The sequence below is a fragment of the Amblyomma americanum genome, chromosome 11 (assembly GCF_052857255.1).
Source record: "Amblyomma americanum isolate KBUSLIRL-KWMA chromosome 11, ASM5285725v1, whole genome shotgun sequence".
Lineage (NCBI taxonomy): Eukaryota > Metazoa > Arthropoda > Arachnida > Ixodida > Ixodidae > Amblyomma > Amblyomma americanum.
The window spans coordinates 110,566,547-110,590,770 of record NC_135507.1 but is presented as its reverse complement, the minus strand read 5'-3'; the positions used below and the strand labels follow the sequence as shown (position 1 = coordinate 110,590,770).

At 47.1% G+C, this 24,224-nt stretch overlaps 1 protein-coding gene across 1 annotated transcript in view; it reads right to left on the bottom strand.

Annotated features, from left to right (window-relative positions):
• Positions 1-24,224, bottom strand: part of Polr1A (RNA polymerase I subunit RpI1) — a 345,140-nt gene that overhangs the window by 172,333 nt on the left and 148,583 nt on the right. Inside the window, exons 14-15 of the mRNA XM_077642305.1 lie at positions 11,794-11,893; positions 1,117-1,236 (exon numbers count right to left, since the gene is read on the bottom strand). Of these exons, the coding sequence (XP_077498431.1) occupies positions 1,117-1,236; positions 11,794-11,893 (220 nt within the window). The remainder of the gene's footprint in view (positions 1-1,116; positions 1,237-11,793; positions 11,894-24,224) is intronic.

Here is a 24,224-nt window from a genome sequence, read left to right as displayed (position 1 = left end):
CTGTTAAGAGCACAAGAGCATTTGCACAAGTCCGAGCCTAAATGCATGGTCGGCCTGAAGCTTACTTTACCAGTAGGACGCATGAGGCTCCTTGCGTCAAAAGCAGTCGTTAGTTTGTGTTCCGTCGAAGAAAATTCGATCTGAGCACCGTTTACCTGGCTCGTTCGTGCTGGCGGTCGCTTCCTCGGACGAGCCGTAGGTAGTGCGAGGGCAAACTTTCGATTCCGATAATCTCTGAGCTGTGCATCCCACTGGAATCCGAAACTACATGACCATTTGCAGTTCAGTATGCTGCTTGTCAGTCAGGTCGCACGTGAGTGTAGAAGCAGCAGGGTGGAATGCTGCTTTTTCATTTTTGATCGCCACTGGCTTAGGACTGCTGTCCTTGTGATTGCATCGTCACACATTACGCCTTTGTTGGTTTGAGTTCATGAACGCTGTAATGCCATCCCACGGAAAACTTCAAAATAAAATGCGGCAGCAGGACAAAGCACACGAAACGGCAGAGGATGGGGGGGGGAAGGGGGGTATGCGCGTCGACTTGTATTTGCAGTCAACATTCTTTTTGGCCAGCAAGGGCGATAAGCTGGACATTCAACTTTCAACCAGCAATATACGGTAATCACAAAGTTCATCCAATAAAGGTACCACGTTCCTGCAACGAAATGATTTGCCTGGGTGCATTTTTTTTCTATGTTTGGGTAATTAGGAAACTCTGTTAATTCAAATATTTCTCGTGGTCCCAATGACTTGGAATTAACAAGCTTTTACTGTACCCACAAAACCGGAGCCCACATGCGCTCCCTCCACATCAATTACACTGATTTCCCATGAATTTTCGCACAATGAGATGACTAAAATATTATCATTACTATTACCATTACAGCATTGTTGGGGACCTTACTAAACACAGGAGGTTAAGATGACTGGAACATAACAGTAAACACTGACAGCAGCAGTAGTCAGTGGTACTACCCGTGACCAGAAAGAGTTAAATCAACATATCAGAAGTAAACGAACAGTGCACATTCGGCGCATATCTAAATTCAATTTAAACAGCACTCCGATAACATTAGCGGCAAGCTAACATTAGCGGCCCTACCAGGCCTGTCATACCTTGTCAGTGACGAGGATGTCCTCAATGCCCAGCGTGAAGCCGGCGAAACTCTGCAGGTAGTGAGTGAAGAGTCGGGCAAAGGCACTCAGCACCAGGCTGGACGTGGCACCCCCGTACAGCTGGAAGGAGGAAGCACAAGGGACAAAAGAACACATGGACTACTGTGGCAGCGGAGGGCACCAAGATTTTTTATTGTTTAATGAAGTTACCGTAGAGCTAAACCTGTTAAGAAGTTTTAAAAAACTCCGAGATTTTTGAAAATTACTAAAAAAAGCTTACTAGAAGTCATAAACGCTGAGAAACATTTCCCAATCCCGATAATAGTGCAACTGTGGCAGCTGGCCTGGCTAGCTTTGGGAGGCTAGGGAGGCTAGCCTCCCAAAGGTTAGCCTCCATTCATCCATCCAGGATGGATGGCATGACGGACGGACAGACGGACGGACAGACGGACGGACAGACGGACAGACGGATGGATTGGTGCGTGGATTAGTGGATGGATGGATGGGTGGGTGGACAGACGGATGGATTGATGGACAGACGGACGGATGGATGGATTGGTGGGTGGATTGGTGGATGGATGGATGGGTGGGTGGACGGACGGATGGATTGATGGACAGACGGACGGATGGATACGGCTGAACCCTTTAAATCAGGCAGTGGCTTCAAGCCACCTAGCCATGACTTATGAAATTTTACTCTTGTCTTGCCACCAATCACCTTCGCTTGGTTACTTCTACCCGCTTAAAATCTACTTTCCCTCCACTGTCCTTAAACCCCAATGCCTTGGATAAATCAGCCCCACTGCTTTCCACTGTAGGGTGAAGCCCTTTACAGAAAACTATGAAGTGTTCAGCCGTTTCCTCCTCCTCTCCGCACGCAACGCACAACGTGTCTATCTTGTGGTACCTGACTCTATATGTCTTAGTCCGCAAAACTGCCGTCCTGGCCTCAAACAACAAAGAGCTTCCCCTACAATTATCATAGATATTTTCTTTGGCAATTTCCTGCTTAAAAATCATGTTCCCAGTGCTGATTTTGTCAGCATCCCTGTTTTCCACACAGCTCTCTCTGTTTCTTTAACCTTTTTCTTAACCGGTAATTGCTGATTTGCCCCCCTACTGCTGTCCAGATATTTGGTTGTCAATTTTCTAGTTTGCTTCCATTTCGTGTCAACATTCCTTATATACAGGTATCTGAAAACTTTCCTAGCCCACTGCTTTTCCTCCATCTTTCTCAATCGTTCCTCAAATTCTATCTTACTGCTAGCCTCTCTGCTCTCGAACGACGCCCATCACATATCACCCTGTACCCCCCTGATTTGGTGTATTGCCATATGCTCCCAAAGCTAGCCTCCCTATGCCACATTGTTTAATTTCTAACATTGCTTGAACATCTGGTCTCATGCACAGGACCGCATTACCAAAAGTCGGGCTAGGGACCATCACCCCTTTCCAGATCCCTCTTACCACTTCATACCTATTGTAATTCCTCAGTGCCCTATTTTTCATGACAGCTGCATTCCTACTAGCTTTATTGATTATATTTTTCATGCTCTGTCAGATACTCAGCACCGTTATTTATCCACACCCCAAGGTACTGGTACTCATCCACTACTTCTAGCGTGAACTCCTGTATTCTATGCTCGCCACCCTAATCATTAAATATCATGACTCCATATTTTTCCATACTAAACTTGAAGCCTAATCTATCTCCCTCGGTACCACATATGTCTATCAACTTCTGTAAATCTTCCTTGTTGTCAGCCATTAGCACTATATCATCGGCCTATATTAGTCCCTGTAATGACTGTTTAATCCATTCCCCTTGCTTGAAAAAAGAAAGGCAGAAACCTAGTCCGCTCTTCTCTAGCTTGGTCTCCAACCCTTGCAGGTAAAGCATGAACAACAAATGGGACAGAGGCCTAAGCCCCCGCTGTATCTCTACAGGCCCTCATACATTTTTTTTCCCATTTTATAACTCAGCGGAACAGTGCCATCTGTGGCAAAAAGCTCGTTAGCAGAATGCCGAGGTAGCGTAGCGGCATAGACGGTTGTGTTCAGCAAGGTGTGCTTGAGCATGGCTGTACCTGTCGTTCTGGGGTGTGGCTTTCAAAGCTTAAGTAATCGGATGGAGGTTTTTTGATCAGACAATTTATAAAAAGAGAAGAGCCTTTACGAGGCAAGCCATGTGTGCCTGTCAAGTAGTGGTTATGCACATAATCAGTAAGTGCATACCAAAGACGAAGCTGAAGCTACAGTAATCCCTCGTTGTAACAAAGTCAGTGGGATGGCAGAAAAATTCGTTATAAGCGGCAACTCGATATATGTGACCACCCAAGAAAATCCAAAACAGTCGAGCTTTAATTGCGCTGCAACTGCAAGGAAGTCAAAATACAATGTATTGACTGAAGCAAAACTGTATTCAAGTGCAAAAAAAGGCAGTGAGCTTTGGCTGTTTCAAGTTCCTATCAGGCGCGTGCAACCCCTGCTCTAATCTGGCTAACCATTGTACGAGGCCGCTACCGCCGCCCATGCATTCGACCATCGGCGTATTTCGAATCGCGAAGGCAGTGGCCGCTTTTATGGACGGAGGGTCACGGAAGACTACAAGAGTATCGCAATGGAAAGCGTTGCAAATTCCGTGGCTCGAGTCCGAGATTCTGTTCGTTGTGCCCAAACTATTAGCCGCTCATTGTGGGCAGGCGGCGCGATCATGAAAACAGACCGGTTTTGCAGTAGAGGCTTTGGATGATTAGAGGGCAATTTTTTCCTCAGGTGTGCAGCAGTGAAGTTTGCTGAGCAAGAGTTTTCGACGCACCGTTGTCGACAAAATTGTGCTAATTCTACGGTCCGAGTGTCAGTGTTCGCACAGCACCATGTTCGCGCCGTTGGCAGATATCTAGGAACAAAATTCAATGACCCTACCACGCATCTAGACCATCTGTCTAGTCGTATGGCGCGAATCGAGCATGACCGGCTCGAGAAAATCATTGGGGAAACACCATGGTTGAGTTGACCCACCATTTGACAGCCTGACTCGCCGCTGGCGACGCTCGGATTCTTTGTGTTTTCGGCAAGTTATCGGTCGATTTGCACCGTCAAAAGTGCAATGAAGCTAGGGGTGGTGTTTCACTGTGATGCAGGCCGATTATGGCGAGCGGCAAGCAAATTTTTAGACCGGCTTCCCCAAAGTCATTGTCCCTTCTCGCATCGAACATGGAAAAGGGCACGCAACCAGGCAGCAGCACGACAACACCGTTGTTCACAGTTGCAAGTGCGACCTGCAGGTTGTCTTCTCGTTTGAAGCCAAAACTCTCGGGAATGATGTTGTTCGTGCACTTTTGAGAATTTGATCTGCTTTGGCTGATGTGAAACGGTTAGGCTTAGCGACGACTACGGCAGCCACGGAGCAGCCCAGTTCGTTGTCCGGTACATCTGCGGTCGGTGTCGTTACTGAAAGCTCAGCTCGCTCGTGACTCGCAAGTGTGAATGAGCTCATATTCGGTGGGACACTTCTTTTGTGCTTTTTAACACGTTTCAGTGCCAGAAGTGCTCTTTAGAGTGGTAAAATTTTGGTCATCGAGCGCACCCCATGGAATGCTAAGGCGCAAGTCTGCCCACGGTCTTTTGATCACTTTTCAGCAACCAAGAGACCGCGGTTTTCCAGCATCGCAAAGCATGACGAAAACTTTATTTTCATGTGGATTCTATCACGGGTGAAACCAGCGATGCGATTGCGACCAATTCGAGCATGCTGCGCCATAGAATTTGACAGCTTCCGTTCACTTGGCTGTGAACAGCTGGGGCACTCGGCACTCGCTTGGTACCCATTACTTGGCAGGTCATCGGTCGTAGGTTTAGTACTTTTGTGGCCTGTTCTGTGCCTGCATGAGACTAATTTGTCGGCGGTACTAATTTGACACTGCATGCGCAAAAGGGTCGCCGTCGCTCGGCGGTGATGCCTCCACTCGCCACTTCACTCTAAGCAGCTCAAGCTATTCATGCGCTTCCGAGTAATGCAGCTTAAAATGCATGCGTTTGGGTCAGGACCGGAAGAAATTTCTAATAAAGCGATATTTTGAGTAAAGTGATTTTTTTATAACGAGGAATTACTGTACGATGTGGGCCTGGAAGTAAGTGCAACTTCATTCCTTCAGGCAATTGTTACAATTTACAAAACTGATTTTACATGCCGTATTGTTGCCAGCATGCAACGCAGAACATAGTTGCAGCAAAATGCTCCTGCAAAGCCAGCGTAGATGGCCAATGCAAACATGTTGCAGCTCGCATTCCATATTGATAGAAAAGACATGGCGTCGTGCACGAGCACTACCTTGTAAGAAGGTTTACCCCAAAGGAAAAAGGCTGTGCTCACGGGACGACAGTACACAGCCTCATTATTTACAGTAGAATCAAGGAGAGTTTCACGGTACTACGAAGGTGTTCAGAACAGCCACAAGAATGCGTTCCCAGAGTAAACACCACTTGACAGTAAACCCTTGCTTCATGCGGAGAGGCAATCTTTTATGGCTGAATTGGAGGAGAGAAAAGCGATGCCAAACTTCTCCTGCTGTTCCTTGAACAATAATGTGTGGAGGTTCTTTGCAAGCTTCCAAAGGCTTTCCCTCAGTTTCAGACCCAAATGGTGCGACCGCACTTTTGTGGCAAAGTTTTGAGACTTTCACTGCTCATATTATTACTTTCTCAAGTACATGAGCTTTGAGAACCTAGAGTGCATGCACTTACAATTTTTTATTGCACAGAAAAAAAGCGCAGCTTGCATTTTAATCAGTCAATGTTTCGCAAGGAAAGGTTTTTTTCATTTCATTTCATTTTATTACCTTAAAGGCCCCAAAAGAGGGGTGTTACATAAGGGGTGGACACAATTAAAAGCGCATATTCACAATAACAGAAAAGTTTTTACATTTTCAGCGAAAAGACTTGGGCAAGTGATGATGGCAACGTTGTTTCGCAGGCCGTTCCAGTCTGCGGCTGCACGAGGGAAGAAGGAATTAGAAAAAGTGACGGTGCGTGAGCGAGCGTGGACGGGCAACTTGTAGGTGATGGCTGGTGCGATGAGATATGTGTGCTGGGGGAAGAATATAAGGAGCGATGTGCATACGGCTGTGGAAGGATTTGTGAAAAAAAGACAGGCTGGCGATGCGACGGCGGAGCGATAAGGGTGATAATCCGGATGCCGTTTTTAAGGAGGAAACGCTGATGTCATAAGAGTACGATGAATGAATGAAGCGAGCAGCGCAATTTTCAACAGATTCGAGGGAATTGATGAGGTAAGCTTGATGAGAATTCCAAATGGGCGATGCAAATTCTAGTTTGGACCTGACGAATGATTTGTAAGCTAATAACTTTACATGTTGGAGGGCATGGTGAAGATTGCGCTTGAGGAAACCTAGCGTCTTGTTTGCTAATGATATTATGTTAGTAACATGCAAACTCCAAGAAAGATCGCTAAAATTGTTATGCCTAGGTACTTGTATGACTGAACTAGTTGTACGGTAACTTTTGATATTTCGTAAGAGAAAATTAGAGGATTACTGCGGCAGTTGATGGTCAGAAGATTACATTTACGTGGGTTAAGTTCCATTAGCCACTTATTACACCACTCCTGAACAGCATTAAGATCATTTTGAAGAGAAGATTGGTCAGCAGTGGTGAGAATAGCCTGATAAAGTACACAGTCGTCAGCGAACATGTGTATGTTAGATGTTACGTTTGAAGGCAGATCATTAATGTATATGAGAAACAGTAGTAGGCCAAGCACAGATCCCTGTGGAACGCCCGACGTTACTAGGAGTGAGTTAGAGTTCTTATTGTTAACGGAGACAAACTGCGAACGATTAGTTAAAAACTCTTCAGTCCACTTCAAAATATGGGGGTGCAAATTTAATTGAGAAAGTTTTATCAGCAGACGTTTATGGGGTATTTTATCAAAGGCTTTTTGCAAAATCTAAAAATACGATGTCAGTCTGTAGATTACAATCAAGGTTAGCATGCAGATCGTGAATGAACGTAGCAAGTTGGGTCTCACAGGAATAACCCCGGCGAAACCCGTGCTGAGCAGGTTGAAGAAAGTTGTTCGAATCAAGGAATGCCATGATATGGGTATAGATGACATGTTCCATTATTTTGCAGGGAATACTAGTTAAGAGAGATGGGACGGTAATTAAGTGGCGAGTTCTTGTTACCTGATTTGTAGACTGGAACGAAAAGTTATCATTGTCATCACCATCACCGGCCTGACTATGCCCACTGCAGTGCAAAGGCCTCTCCCATGTCTCTCCTGCTAACCCTGTCCTTTGCCAGCTGCGGCCACCGTATGTCCGCGAACTTTGCCCACCTAACTTTGTGCCACCCCCTGCTATGCTTTCCTTCCCTTGGAATCCACTCCGTGACCCTTAAGGTCCAGCGGTTATCTTGCATGCTCTGCCGAAGCCCATTTCTTGCTCTTCATTTCGACTAGGATGTCATAAACCCACGTTTGTTCCCTCACCCACTCTGCCCGCTACAGTCTCTAAAGTGATACAGAGGGACTTAAAGTTTTTATGTGCCAGTTTTTAAAAATTTCCTTTGCACAAAATACTGGCCTAATCGAGAGCAAGCACCGTTCACAAGGTAGAATATTATTGCCTCAGTTGTTTGAGATCTAAATAAACATCGGTACTTGCCTGTATTTGGTAGAATTTGCAAGAAACTGCTTTCAGCTACGAGTAAAAATTTTGCAGCAGACGCCAGCCAGGCAGCCAGCCTCACAGGCTGCGATGTCTGCCAAATGGCGAGGCAAACGTCGTCTTCACTCGGTGGATGCACACAGGAATTTTTTAAAACCTGGCATATACCATTAAAAACCCGCGCATAATAAAAGGTATTTTTTTCCCAGAAATGGCGTCCTAAATTTCCACCTCGTACTATTTGTGGATCCGAACAAAAAGTTTCGAAGTTGCTCGAAGTTTTGGTTTCATTATTGCGGCGTGGCTACAGCTTGGCTTCGTTACACTCGACAAACGACGTTACAATGTCGTTTCTTTGTTGTTGAACCGTTGGGTTGCCGGGGGTTGTAGTGTGCCGTGTGCCTGTTGACAACGCACGCGCTCGCATGTAAGCCATGCTTCGTGAAGTGGATGTTTTTTGGGGAGCAAGTTGTCAGGGTCTCGAAAACGGTACTAGGCTGCTTTCAAGCGAAAAGTGATTTTAGCTGCGGAGAACATCGGCAACAGTGTGGCCAGGAGGCAGTTTGGTGTCGTCCGAGGGAAGCATTCAGGGATGATGACGACAGGAAGAAGCCCTTTTTGCATGCAGCGGAACGCGACGAAGCTTTCGCGGCCCGAAGAATGGCGCACTCCCAGAAATTGAACTTGGCCTGACGGAGTTCACAAGGCAACAGCGAGCCGCGCATCTAGCTGCGAGCATGGAGCTTATGCAGGCAAAAGCTAGAGAGCTTGCACAAGAGAAACGGATACCGTGCTCTGCCTTCAAAGCGAGCAAACATTGGATCCATCACTACATGTGCAGTGCGGACCTCAATTTCACAGAAGCTGCCTGAAGCGTTCGAACAGCTGCTTATGTGTTTTCAGCACCATGTTATTTCTTTGCGCAAGTCAAAGAACTTTCTGTTGGGCCAAATAGGCAATGCTGATCAGACACCGCTTCACCTGGGCATGCCATCGGCCCTCACCGTGCACAAGGAGAGGTCTAAAACAAGTTAGCGTCCGGTCCACTGGCAACAAGAATACGTGAGTTACGGTCATGTTATCGTGCACGGCAGATGGCCGCAAGCTCCCCCTTTACGTGATCTTCAAGAGTAAAACAATGCCGAAAGGTGAGGAACTGCCGAAAAATGTCATCATGACATGCCGTGAGAAAGGATGGATGGATGAGGATAATAATAATAATAATAATAATAATAATAATAATAATATTATTATTATTATTATTATTAATAATAATAATAATAATAATAATAATAATAATAATAATAATAATAATAATAATTGGTTTTTGTGGAAAGGAAAATGGCGCAGTATCTGTCTCATATATCCTTGGACACCTGAACCGCGCAGCCGTAAGGGAAGGGATAAGGGAGGGAGTGAAAGAAGAAAGGAAGAAGGAGGTGCGGTAGTGGAGGGCTCCGGAATAATTTCGACCACCTGGGGATCAGTGCACAGCACACGAGCGCATTAGCGTTTTTCGTCCATAAAGAGCACAGCACACGAGCGCATTAGCGTTTTTCCTCCATAAAGACGCAGCTGCTGCCGCGGTCGGGTTCGGAGGATCTAGTCTTGGAACTGGGTAATGTCTGCGTGGTGTAGGCGACCTGGTGCACTGTTGTGTCTGCCGTTCATCCTTGCACTGGATGCGTTTTGTTGCCATTTCGCCGACTCGGCGAAGAGGCTGCTACGCAACTGCGGCACTGAACTCGTTATGATTCCGGGTGGGATGACGTCACAACTACAGCCCCTTCGACAATACCATTTGTTGGGCGAGTTGGTGCTCATGGTAATCCATAACAGCGCGACTGACGGCACAGAGAAGAGAAGCTCTCTGTGTTGTGTCCTCTCTTCTCTGACCTGTCTGTCACGCTATTATGGATTATTACAGTCCCTTGATATTTGTGTAAACAAACCCTTCAAGGACACAGTCAAGCGGTGCTACACAGAGTGGATGCGCTCAGGTGAGCCTGCAGTGACGCCAACTGGGCGGCTGAAGCGGGCTTCGCCAGCCACGCTGTGCAAATAGATCGTGGACGCGTGGGCGGCCATCCCAGATGATCTTGTGCATCGTTTTTTTTAACAAGTGTAGCATCGCGAACACCCTCGATGGCATGGAAGAGATGATTTGTCGGACAAAGAAATGTCCGAAGAAAGCGCTGCTGAAGATGAAAGTGATTGAAGTGAAGTGCAGGATGCGATTTGAATAAATGTCTTCTCTGAGCTTTCGTCACTCGTATTATACGCGGGTAAAACTTTTTTCCATTTTGCGTCTCTAAAACTTCACCTCGTATTATATTATGATTTGTATTGTATGCGGTTCTTACAGTGAAAACTAAAGTCCCTGTATTGTATTTAAGTGTGTACACAAAATAGCGTGCCAAAATGGGGAAAATATTGTTACAAAGATGAAGAAGAGAGCGCGAGACGGAGCGCTCGCGCTAGGCCCGCAGCCATTAAATCTTATTATCATCTGTCATCATGTCGTCCTGTTCCTTGGCTTGCCACCTCGCATTAATATGGGGCAATAATTTTGATGTTTTATCCTCGTGCACAAGAAAGAAACAAGAACTTGACCTGCCATCAAAATTTATGGTGCTTGTATTTTGAACACACATCAAAACATTTTTCAGCAGCTGCAGCCCCCCAGGGTGGTGCCTATCCTATGTACGTGCTAGAGAACTAGAGCTTCACCCCGCTTGCTGCAAAATGAAGGCGAGAAAATGCTGGAGTTGTAACTTGGGCTGTTGGATTCCTAAGATAGAAATCAAACTACAGATGCAGGAGCGCAGATTCAGCTCCCGTGCCACCACTCCTGGGGAAGTCAGGAACAACACAGAATCGGTTCCGCCTCGGTGCAATAAATCTGGTCGCGTCTTGCATCATAAAGCCCCATGCCCACAGTTTTGAAGAATCAAACAAGCATTGAAAAGCTCCTCCAAGACCAAAAGGGAGCCAGGCACACTGTCCATGCTTGCACAAACTGAAACAGAGTCCAGCCATCCTGCACATGCAAAGGGGCTCCACGATGTGGCACCGCAGCCTCAACTTTTCCATCGCAGAGCTTTGATGACAAGCAAAACGCCTCTCATACGCAAGTCACTGCAGCAGCAGTAAACACATTATCACCGGCAACTAGGCTTTAGTTCTCGGCACTAGTAAATGGGCCTAATTATGAAGGTCAACATTAGTGGAGAGTTTGTTTCAGCCATTTGTCGGTTCTTATCGTTTATCGCCATTTTCCTCTTTTCGTATTGAGCCCTTTCTCTGGTGCACGCAAGGCTGTTCCAACACCAGGAGGGGTTCACTTTTGCCTATACACTTCCAAGCCAGTGCAGCCATCAAAATCTGAGCTCATGAAAGCAGCCGTCCAACGTCATCTGTGTACATGCTGGTGTTGCGTCCATTCATGTGTCGCATCTGCCTAATCTCTTTTCATTCGAAAAAAAAAAGAAAAAAGAACAGCAGTCTTCCTGTAACGCCATTGTTGAGAATGCAACTTGAGCAGATGCCTTCCTTCTGTTAGCACGTTGATTGTTTACAACGCTACTCTTGCAATTTGCACTTTTCTCTGATTCTTTCATGGTTATTTTTTCCAGCTATTCTGATCGCATACTTGCACACAACGTGCATTCATTAGCCAGTTGACTTGTTGTCGTCTTCCACTGCACTCTGTGTCGGTCTTTCTCTTTTTCCCAGTAGCCCAGAGCAGCATGACATGCTTGCCCAACAGGTGGATCCCAAGCTTCTTCCCCGTTGCGCATCTGCCAAGTCAACGTCCATGTCACAAATACGGTCGCGATACATTCGAATAAAATTATGACGGCCAGAGCTGTGCAAGAAGATTTAAAATAGGCAACAGTTTAGTGCGGTCTCCTGAAACCCAGATGAGAAAGAAGAAGCAATGGCAGAGCCTTACAGCAGAATGGAGGCTATCCTTCTCTGTACCCACCTCATAGCAGACGTGCACCAAGCCGAACTGGGTGGGTCCGTAGTGGGCCTTGTCGAGGACGCCGCAGAGCAGTTGGCCCTTGCGAATGATCACCTCCGCCCTCTGTCATGCAGCCATCAGCCGCCGTCCCACCAGGAGTGGAGGACCATGCCTGCAGAGAAGCCACTAGTCACACAGACAGCACCTACCCTGATTTCACTACTGCCTCCATTCATGACTGGTTACGAGAAGCTGGTCGCTAAAGCCCTGCCCGTGCAGCACCTGCTATCGACACAAGTGGCCCATCACTGATTAAAGGGGCACTGAGGAGAAGTTGACTTCTGCAATAGAATACCAGCTCTTTCTGAAAACATACCTCTAGTAAGGTAGAAGAGCAAGACAGGTATCGCCGCCATAGGCCACTCTCACAAGTACGAGCAGTGATTATGAAACAGGAGGAAAACACGCCACAGATCTCCGAGGCTGACAATCGCGCTTGAAGGTTACGTGTTTGATCGATTAGAGTATATAAGTCTTGTTTTTGAACCACCAGTGCACTTTTATCAAACGTTGAAGACGGGGAAAAAAGACAGCCTGAATGTTGCAAGTCAAAGGAAACCTGCAATTGGCGGCCAGCTGAGTTTCGGTATGTTCTGGGGTGCTTCGCGGCTATGCGTTCTGCGTACCGGCATGGTTTCGTTATGCACCTGCCTCGATTTACAATGGCGGAGCAGCAGTGCATCTCTAAGAGCCACTCAGCGTGTTCGCATCGTCAACGTACCAAGATGCTGGGCTGCTTAACCAGCCCTACGAGGACTATTATTGCAGAAAATAAATATGCCCGCACGTACCAGTTGCTATAAACATAAGTCGTAACGGTGGCTCGGCGGTGACAGCAACACTGCCGACTCCTCGGCGCTAGACTTTCTTGCATAGCCCGCCGCCTCAGCCCTCAAAAGCATCACACGCTGTGTGGAGTTGAAGTCTCTGAATGCAGGCCGCAGTTCTTTTCGTGAAATTCGTTGTCGGGATTGGGAACGCGATCCATCGTTACGTTGGAGCACACGTAAACGAAGCAACGACGGCTGATAGAGGCAGGAGCGCAGTGTTAGCCGCCGCAATCACGCAGTCCTCGTTTCCGCCGCTTTACATCACTCTTGTCCTGTCCCGTCATCACAGTCCCGAGTCTGAATCGTAGCGAGTTTTTTAACTTTGAATATATATATATATATAATGTACCTTTTGCTGCCGGACAAGCGGCAACAAAGCCACAAAATAATGAGCTATCGGGTTTTACAAAAAAAAAATTGATAGCGTCCTCAGTGTTCCTTAAAGGGAGGACGAGGGCCAAAAAAAAAATCAAGAAAAAGCTTGTTTTCTAAAAATGTTTATGCACTCACCCTTCTCTGCTAAAAATAATGAAGTCCTACTCCACTTAGAAATAGAAAAAATCAAAATTTCAAAGTTTTATGTGCCCGCACAACTAAAAATGATTGAGAACGGCAAGAAAAGGCTCAAGTTTGTGCCGCTGGCTTTGTTCCTCAGCCAATTGCGGTCATTTCAGTGCCCCTCCTCCAAAAAGACTAGAGTTGAGCAGGAGGAGAGTGCTCCTCGCAACAAGGCAACCAAAGAGTCCATTTCCTGGCAGCCAGACGGGCGGGGGGGGGGGGGGGGGGGGGGGGGCGTTCGTGCTCTCCTCTAGCCCCACTCATGGTGTGAGCTGGTGGCAGCTGCTTCTGCAATCACCACCTAGTTGTGGAGATTTACTGTAAAGGTGATTTCATCTAAATTTATTTCTTGTTTTGGCTTCTCTTGTGCACTGCAATGCTGCCTCTTCTTGGAAAAGCTGCAGGTAAAAAAAGCCTGGATGTAACGAAAATCGCAAACTTCTTTCAACTTAGTTATATCCAGGTGAAATTATACTAATGAAGTGTTACCATTGCCTTGGCTAGATTTCAGGTCCACAAATTTTGCTGAATTTCACAGAAGATGCATTGTCTTGGCCTCAAGTAGTTTGTGATATCTTCAGTTATAGCTGACATATTCAGAATGCAAAGACAGTTTTGAAAATGGCAAGGACATGTCATCATTACTCGGAAATATCACAGTGAGGCTACTGACCGTTCCCCTCATAACGTATGGCCAAACTTCACATGAAATTTTTAAAGGTTACTTTTTTTTTCAGCCAATGCCTTTGCATTACGCAAGTTTTGATAATGTTTGCATGAACGGATTTTAGTGAACTTGGTACGAATGTTTTCAGTAAAACCACAGCTACAGCCTAAAACTTTTCTTTTTTTCATTAAAACTGACAGACGAGCAATTAGGCCAAATGCTCCAATTACTCCCACCTTGTTTTTTTTCCCCCACTTTGTTATTTATTCTTGATCCATATGACTTTTTAAGCATTTCCTCATCTTTGAGATGTGCAATGGACCTTTGAAAATTACGGTATAATTTTAAAACTACGTTTTTTTAATCCAGAAATTACCACAAAGACCCATAAGAAGACACTTATTTAGGATAAATTATTTTGCTGTATCATCAGTTCCAGATGAGATATTTAAAACGGGAATGTATACTTGGAATCAGCATTCAAAGATACACCTGCATGCCAAGTTTCAGCAAGATAAGATGAAAAATAAAAAAAGTTTTCAAGACCCTCATCCCTCCTTAAAGCTGCACCGGAGTGCAAGGACTCCCGGGGTTCTAAACATGTAAAGTAGGGAATGACCAATGACGCAATATATGGGCATTAACCAGGTATGTGCAAATAATTTTTTCTGGTGTGAAGCAAAAATAAATTTTTCTCGAATAATTTTGAAGTGACTATTTCAAACACTTATAGAGCATAAAAGAAGCCGAATGGCACAATAGGCATCTTTAAAAACATGTATTTTTCAAACACACAAGGCCACTACATGAAAAAAAGAAAGAGAGAGAGAGAATGCTTGAAGCATTGTAACAACCATTGAATCTGTGTAAAGTTTCTCCAAAAATGGTCATAGGAAATTCAGGGAGCCAGCATACATGTGCTGCAAGCATATCTGTGGAGTGCGAGACATAGGTATGTGGGGCCTCCAACAACTGCTCTTAATTCAAGCACAACAAAGACAGCACACAGAGAGGAGAAGGACGGGACATGTGCTACTTGCAACACTTTATTCCCTTCAGAAACAGCTGCTTAAATAGCATCGTGGGGAGGGTGGAAACAACAGGTGACCGCATGCTGTCTAGAAGGAGGCAAAAGGGGGATACAGGGGAATCAGCGAAAACTAAAACATATCTTTGCATTCTTTCTTATGCGTCATGATCAAAGGGATACTAACACAAGCACTCCCACTCTTCCTAATTTTGTGCGCCTTTACCAATTCTTTACTCTTCCTGATAGTGCTTGGTTTCTTGAAGCCTTGGTTCACGTCTTCTTTCCCACATTCCTTGCAGTGAACCTGTTCCGTTCTTCAGTGACAGTTTGTGCCCTCTCAAATGATCACTAATACAACAGCTTATTTGACCAAAGTAAATTTTTCCACACGTCAGTGGGATGCTATCCACGACACCGCAAATTCCACAAAAGGGGTAGCATGATTTGTTTTACATACTCTCATCTATTCCCGGGCTAATCAATCGGCACACTGATGAGTTTCCAAAGGGCAGAAAAAACGACAGGAACTTCCGAAATTCTGCACACTCATAAAGTGGCAGATAATCTGAAGCATGTTGCCATCAAGTATAAAGTTCTAATTTTTTCTGTCCCAGGTAACTCACATCAATGTGCCGATTGCTAACTCTTTTGAGGAGTGTGCAGTCGGTGTTGTGTAAAGCATCCCACTGAGGTGTGGAAAAATTTACATCAGTCACACAGGCCGCTGAATTAACGATCGTTTGAGAGAGCACAGACTGTCACTGAAAAACGGAACAGGTTCAAACCTGCCACGTCACTGCAAGAAATACGGGAAAGAAGAAAAGAAAACATGTGAGCCAAGGCTTCAAGTAATCAGCATTGAATTGATAGAAGCGCACCAAATTAGAAAGAGTGGGAGTGCATGTTGTAGTATGCCTTCGATCATGATGCACAAGAAAGAATGCAAGTTTTTAGATATCTTTCAGTTTCCGCTGATTCACCTGTGTTCCCCCTTTTGCAGCCTTCGAGATCGCGCGCATGAGCAGCTGCCTATTGTTTCCCCCCTCCCCCTGAAGTTCAATCAAAATTGCCGTTCGGGCGAGTTGGTTGGACATGATTCGAAATGACCAGCGCGGAAACAGACGGGAAGATGAAAAGAAAAACACTGACAACAGGACGGGCGCTGACTGAACAACCCCAGTGTATGGGCAACAGTACACACACTGCCGGACTGGGGTTGTCTATCAGATACCCCTAACGTGCGGTAGTGTGTACATAGGCCACACGGGAACATGCTTTAATGTCAGGGCCAGGGAGCACTTCCTCGACGTAGATATAGGGTCTGGAAGTAATCTAGCAGACGACTGCAACCAGCCTCGCCACAAGTGTAAACCTATATTATAGAACACAAGGTTCTTAACAACATCAAAAAACAAAACAAAAAGGGAGGTCATTGCGGCCTACTTTATTGCTAAGGCAGGGGACAGTTGCGTAACCACGCCCTCAATTTCACTGCACGAGAAAGAAATGCGTTTCCTTGACCATGCCTAAAGATTCCTGATTTTGCATGTTCGCCTGCCACTTCCCATTTGCTCATGAAGTTTTCTTATGTTAGCCGGTGCGCATTCTTCTCCTCAGGTTTTTGGTGCGGCTCATAAGTGGTAATCATCCAAATTGTGTTTTACATGTAGACTGTTTTTACCTCTTACCTTCTTGGCGTTGACAAGTTTTTTTTTGCTCCATTTTAGGTCGTATTTGTTTTTTAGTTGTTTGTGGCATCCGTAGGGCTGTATGATGTTTTATCTGATTTTAGATTTCTGACTCTGCTTTTGCTTTGCTTGCTTGGGCCCTTTTAGGCTCGCTCGTTGTTGCTGTTAAAGTGTTCTTGACACCGCCCTTTGGCCACGATGTTATTTGGCCCGTGTGTTTTCCTTTGTTTTTTGCTGGTTAAAGTGCTTTTTGGTATGTTCACTTCATAAGGTTTCACCCCCCTTTTTCATTTTTTTTGTGGTTTTTTTTCCTTCTGGTTCATACATGTGTTGGCCGCCCCTTGATGACTGTGGATTAGGTTGTAATCTTTGGCCCCCTGACTGTTACGTGGTTTTTTCGCATATACTGTGCTGGGTTTTCCTCGAAAATAAAGAGTTGTTCAGTCAGCGCCCGTCCTGTCGTCAGTGTTTTTCTTCTCGTGTCCCCGTCTGTTTCCGCGCTGGTCATTTCGAATCCCCCTGAAGCTATTTAAGCAGATGTTTCTGAAGTGAATGAAGTGTTGCAGGTAGCGCATGTCCCTGTCGTTCTCCTTTCTATGTGCCATCTTTGCTGCGCTTGATTTCTGTAAGCTATGCAACAACTTGCCCTGCAAAGTGTTTTACTATCCGCACAGGTGTTTCAAGTGATATGCCCTGCCTCCCTCCAACAAATGCAACGCTCCCCCATAGATTTAACCACGTGGTCCGTTCACCGAGTTTTTACGTCATTCACTCCAAAGTATTTTGTTTTGGTCGTAAATACCTTCCAGGTGGCCAGAATCATATCACTGTATCCGTTACTTCGCCCATAATTGTTGTATACGGTTTATTTTTGCATAGGGGCAATGGGAGAATTGATAAATCAAAAGAATTTAATTGTTATAATTGATCGTTACATCTGGTACCGTTACAAGTGGATTGCACTGTATAATAGTAAAAGCTCGTAATTTGACCTATATATTAATTTGGAAATCTGTATAATTCGAACTACCAGCACAGTCCTAGCCAACGTTCAAGTAAGTCTACGGCGTCGTACAAAACGGGCTCCTGAACAGAGACTGCGTCCAAGCGATCGACCAAATAGCTCTGTATGGATGATGCAGAGTCATCCATGCACCTGAGACATGCGTACAACGTCAGGCACGACGACAAACGCATGGCCCCCATCTCAAAATCAGTCAGACTGCGCAGTTTCGGTTCCACTTTTCTGAGCTTCGGGCAAGCCCGTAGCAGCCAGCTAACCGAGTCCTGCTACACGCCGTTTCAGGCACTGACTGGCCCGATCGCCTTTTTTTTTTTTTTTGCACATGACTTTTACATAAGACACGAGCACCTTCAAGCTATTTTCCTTAGCTTCTGGCCTGTGGCCAATTCTGAACATCGCACTGAAGAAGCGTAGCTTGTTGGGCCAGTTGGTGCATAGTACATGGAAAACATGTCTGCACATTTCCGAAATAAAATGCATAAAGTGTGTTCAGTACAATAAAGTATATTCTTCTGCGTGGTTCTGTCACCGGTCCTTCCAGTACACCAAAGCTGCACATGTGCCGTTCGCCGTTTGTGCAGTGAAGCCTCCTCACAAGCGACGCCACCGCTTGTGAGGGCTGTGACTCAGTAGCGGTGGAGCTCCAGTGCTTGCACGTCACACCGTAAACATTGTCGGGGAGGCCTTTACCACTTTTGAGCAGTTCTGCTTCGACACTCCCGACAGTATGCAAGCAATAAAGCATTTATGTAAATAAAAAATAATAATAATCGTCACACCGTTCTCATCTCAAAAGCAAGCCACCATTGTCCAGTCTTTCACCAAACAAATATACCCGCTTACCAAGTAGTTGAGGTCAAAACGTAGCTGTGAGAATTCCTCAGCTGAGCCACCACTGAGACCCATGTGTTGGCCGACCGCTTAAAGGTCCACTAAAGAGGAATCTGAACTCGTCTTTTTACCGCGGGAACTCTTCCGGGCATTCTTAGAAACTTCGAATTATTGTCCCGTGTGGCCGATTGCCCTAATGAAATCAGATTATATGTTCCGGCTCTCGCCTTTTTTTGAACTCAACGCGGCAGGAAGGAGGAGTCAAACAACGCGTCAGCCAGTCCCGTGGAAGCTTGCCGCTCTGCAATCAGCGGAGTGATACGTAAATCAAAGAGTCCACATGTATTTTTGTTTCCGTGGGCCTAAGTTGCAGCTACATTGTGTGTTTGAAAATGTTTATTCATAGTGAAAGCGAAGCCGCCACTGAACTGGCTGAAAGGCACTCCCTTCGTTGGTTGACTCCGCCTTCATACCGCGTTGAGTTCAAAAAGAGGCGGGAGCTGGGACATTTAATCCGATTTAATTAGGGCAATCGGCCGCACAGGACAATAACTCAAACTTTCTAAGAATGCTCAGAACGTGTAGATAGAGTTCCCATGCTAAAAGGACGAGTTCAGAATCCTCCTTAGTGCACCTTTAAGGCAGAGTGGCTAAAGAAATGCCTACCCTTTGAGGGTCAAATTAGTTACAAAAAAACTTTCCCAGGTGGTCAAATTACTTTATTGCGGATCTCGAATGTACAAAATGTATAAAGTCGGGAATAAATAGTAAAAAAAAATTAGGAACAGTATTTTGCTGTCAGCATCAATCAGAACTGCAAAATGTTCAATAGTATTTCAGGGTGTGGTACTCCTTGAAACACGCGTCTATGCACAGCGACTTATCGCAGTCCGCACCCATAAAACGCATGTCTGTTCTCCTCTTGGAGTCACGAGTTGTGTTGGCACACACGACATCTTCTTTGCGTGCGGCTGCCTTGGGCAGAGGTCTGAGGCACCCTCTTTGGGAAGTGGCGCGCTTTCAGTCGCAGCGGGTTATCTTTGGTTCGTCTTCCGCGCCTTGGTCGTTGGATTTGAGTTTGGTACAGTTCCAATATTTGGGTAGGGACTCTTTCTCAACACAGCAAGCTTTACCGGGGTGCCAGTTCTCTCGCGGGAGAGAATAGATGCGTTCAGCAGTGTCGTGTCGAGCAGGTGAAAAAAGAACTTCTTGTTCCACTTCAGAGTTTTCCAGATGCTTTCACTGAAGCTCCGCTGCATGTCTACTCTGTAAACGAGTCCCATTTTCTTCGTGAATTCAAGTACACGTGCAGGCTTTTTCTTTTTTTCTCCAGTCACTCTGTCCACCTTACCGGAATCTTGCATCTCCAGTCCATGCCTTGATGTCAACATAGTGACTTCATGCTTGTCACAACATTTCAAGGCAAGCAGACTGTTTGTGTGGAAGATTTGTATTTCACCCTTCTTCCAATTTCTTTTTGAAATAGGGTAGGCCCTTTCTGTTGATACGCACAGTTCTGCATGCATTTGTTCTGTTGCTCTGCAGAAATTCAAAGAGCACTGGGCTTGTGTACCAACTGTCCACAAACAGAGAGTGTCCTTTTCCAAGAAAATCTGCCCGAAGGTCAGCAACAACGGAGCCAGCATAAGCAAGCTCCTTTCTTTTGGCCAGGCTAAATGTATAAACTAGAAACATCAGTACATACTCGTCTTTTCTTGGGCTAGTTGGTTTTTCATGCTGTAGGTGTTTGCAGCGCACACGAAACACGGACGGACAAAAAAGGACAGCGCTGTGTTTCGTTCCCTTTTCTGTCCGTCCGTGTTTCGTGTGCGCTGCAAACACCTACAGCATCAGTACATACCCGGTGTGGAAATATGGCGGGGGACAGCCTTCTGCCCCGCCCGCACTCCCACTCCGCGGATGCAGCGTTCCTGCTCGCTAACCACAGATGAGGTTCGTGCTCGAGGGACAAAGGGAAGGGACGACAAAGCGTTAACACTCATATGCTATTTATTACACTTGCAATCAATACACAGAGCGGGCCAGCTAGCTACATAACATCAGCGAGGCATTCTTCGGAAATAGAAGGCTACGTAAGAAGGACTTGCGACTTACCGGCTGGGGCAGGGGCGCAACTTCGGAAGTATCTGCGGCGAACATTTGTATGCGCCGACAATGGCGGCCGGGTTTTCCCGTGCGCGCCGCGTTCTTGGGACAAAGCCGTTCCCTAGCATTTGCTGGGGAAGGCGACCAGAGCGCGCGTTTGCTGCGCTCGCTTCGCTGCCTGGAACCAGAAGTCTAGCGCCAAGGCACAATGGATCCCCATTCGCCTGCCGCAGAAGGTGACGAGAGCGTGCGGCTCCAACCACTCGTAACGCTGGCCGGATCCCGAAGAGACTCTGTCCGGTCCCGCAGAATTCCGCGTAACCTACGAGGTGGCGCTCCCGTCGCCGTTCCCTTCCCCCATGAGGGACACTTCCCTCCTCACCCAACCGGGGCTGTCCAGACGCACACCGATGGAGATGGTTGGCCGCGTCGAAATGGAGGGGGAAAACACGTTTCCACATCCCTCCCTCCTTAAATGTCGGCCTACGTTGAACGGTTGAACTCGTCCATGGATGCCATTGACGAAGGGCCCACGAGCGTTGCTGTGCGACTGGAAGACAGCTCGTACAGGTGGGGTGCCGGGTTCATACGATGAGCAGCAAGGTCACCAGGCACCCGTCCTTGTCCCGCGGCAGGCATCCAAAATTAGCGTGTCGGGAGGGTGTTGTTCGTGCCGACGCGCCTTTGTTGGAAGGTAGAAGGGGCGGCTGGCCCCCCCCCCCCCCCCCCCCCCCACTCTCGTAGCCGCTGCAAACTGCTTGCCGGAGACTCCGTAGGTCGATGACTCACGGCCACAAGGCAGCAGGCAGGGACCCATACAATGGAATGGGGCAGCTTCTCTCGAACTCTGCATATCGCTCCCAGATCTCCAAAGGTTTGAATCAAAAACAATGGAGACCACGCAAACTGACCATTTGGTAATATGCGGAGCAATGCAAGTGCCAAACAATCCTATCTGGCACCACCCAAACGCTCGGTTCATTTGAACGTAGCTGGCTCTCTTCGGTCGAAGCACATCCGCAGTTCCCTTTCCGGCATGGTGATGCTAAGCTCACTTGAGCTGCATTAGCGTCTCTGGTTCCACGAAATTATAAATTCGCTTCGCAGCCCAAAAAATACTAAGTTCGTTCAAACAAAGTCAGCTTTCTGTAGTTGAGCTAGACCTCTCGGCTCTAGCGAGGTTAAATATAAAACAAGCCCGTTCGCGCGTGCTTGTGCCACGGTACGACTATGTCCTCCCAAAAGCGACAGGCAGCTCCCGAAGAGCCTTAGGCCTACTCGCTCCGACACTTGCCGGTGCCAACAAAGGGCCAAGGACAACAGCTAGAACACGACGCCACGAGGAGATACATTTCTGCCAAGGTGACCCTAACGCGAACGGCGCCTACCGCTTCTCGCGGTATCGCAGCACCCCGGTGTTTTTCATGTAATCACGACTGCAATCCAAATCAGCTGATTACAGGACCCGGCTCCCAGAGCCAAAGAGACAGAACAGATAATATTTACAACTATGTACAAGAAAAATCGGGCCACCCTCCAGGCTTCCGCATTCACTCGCTTCTGGCTTGCTGTTCTCCGTGGACGTCCCGGTCTCGCCCTCCGTGTGCGGACCTCGCAGGTTCACCTTCCAAAGGCGTACCAATGAAGTGCTTACCAAAAGTGTAGCATGCACAGCAATTCTCCCACGCTGCTATTACGCTCATCTCGCTGTCAAGAAAACATGTTAGCCTTGCTAGCAACTCCAAATTCGGGCCAGGCCTAACACTGTTCAAAATCCGGGCGGGCATTCCACGAACCGAACTGACTGTCGTCCCTCATCCCAAGAGCTTGCCACAAGTTGGGACGCCATTGTGGAAATATCGAGGGACAAAGGGAAGGGACGACAATGCGTGAACACTCATATGCTATTTATTACAGTTGCAATCAATACACAGAGCGGGCCAGCTAGCTACAAAACATCAATGAGGCATTCCTCGGAAATAGGAGGCTACGTAAGAAGGACTTCCGACTTACCGGCTGGGGCAGGGGCGCGACTTCGGAGGTATCGGCGGCAAACGTTTGTATGCGCCGACAATGGCGGCCGGGTTTTCCCGTGCGTGATGCATTCTTGGGGCAAGGCCAATCCCCAAGCATTTGCCGGGGAAGGAGCCAAGAGCGCGTTTGCTGCGTGCACTTCGGTGCCTGGAACCAGAAGTCCAGCGGCAAGGCACAGTGGATCCCCGTGCGCCTTCCGCGGAAGGTGACAAGAGCGTGCGGCTCCAACCGCTCGTAACGCTGGCCGGATCCCAAAGCGACTCTGTCCGATTCCGCAGAATTCCGCGTAACCAACGAGGTGGCGCTCCCGTCACCGTTCCCTTTCCCCCATGAGGGAGATTTCCCTCCTCGACCAGCCGGGGCTGTCCCGACGCACACCGATGGAGATGGTCGGCCGCGTCGAAATGGAGGGGGAAAACAGGTTTCCACATCGGTTTTCAGGTCACACATCATGAACATCTTCACTCCGAACCAGTGTCTTTTGGATGGTATGTACTGCCGGAATGAAAGGCGGCCTCTCCAAGGCATCAGAGAGTCATCTATGCATACATCTTGGTATGGAAGAAAAAGTGTGGAAAAATTTTCCTGAATGGCCTCCATGACCGGTCTGATAGCCCTTAGGCAATCGGATTGCTCCGTTATTGAACTGAAGTGCAGGACACGCAGCAGAAGAACAAAGCGGTTCATAGAAAAAATCTCCAGAAAAAAAGGGGTCACCAGGATCGGTTCCGACAACCAATAGTCCCGCAGGGTGTTCTTCCACATCAGGCCCATAAGCAGCACTACTGCCAAAAAGCAGTAAAGCTCCGGGAGGTCCACAGCCGCCCAGGCTCCGAGCCGCGATGCACCTGCTTTTTCACTCCCATACTTGTTCGTTTCGGTGACGATGAGCGACACAAGTTCTTCATCGAAAACCAATTGGAAATAATCCAATTCACTTGCTTCTGGCGGGAGCAGAGAGGCTGCAACCTGCTCTGATTGCAAGTCGTCAAAGGTGAAAAGAGATGGCGAAAAATCACCTATGTCCCACTGGGTGTCATCGCGTCTTGCCCGCTTTCGAGATGTTGCAGCTGCGCTGAGGTCGGAGGTGGAACTGGTTGAATGCAGTTTGTCGTCCGAAGATGAGCTGTCCTCTTCTGAAGAAAAACTGCCTTCCAATTCAGACTCGGTGAATGGAGCAAAATCAGAGTCGGAAGAGTCATTGCCGTCGGTGTCAAGAGACCGGGCAGTGCGTTCGGCCATATCGCCGCTTTGCCGTGCATCTCAAGAACTCGAGGGAAACTCAGTAAACAAGGAGAGCAAGAATACCTCGTGAGCGGCGGTGATAAACAAGCTAAGAGTAGTGCCAATCAAGATAGAAATCAACTTCTGCCGTCCCTGCAAGAGAGTGCCGACAGAGAGAAAACTCATGTTTCGCGCAGCTCCGTTGCGATCACGCAGCGGAACCGAAACCGCGTAAGCGCGTTGCTGCAGAAAGCGAAAATACCTCGCGAGCGACGGTGATAAACAAGCTAAGAGCAGTGCCAATAAAGATAGAAATCAATTCCCGCCGCCACTGCAAGAGAGTGCCGACAAAGAAAGAACTCAAGTTTCGCGCGACTCTGTTGCGATCACGTGGCAAAAC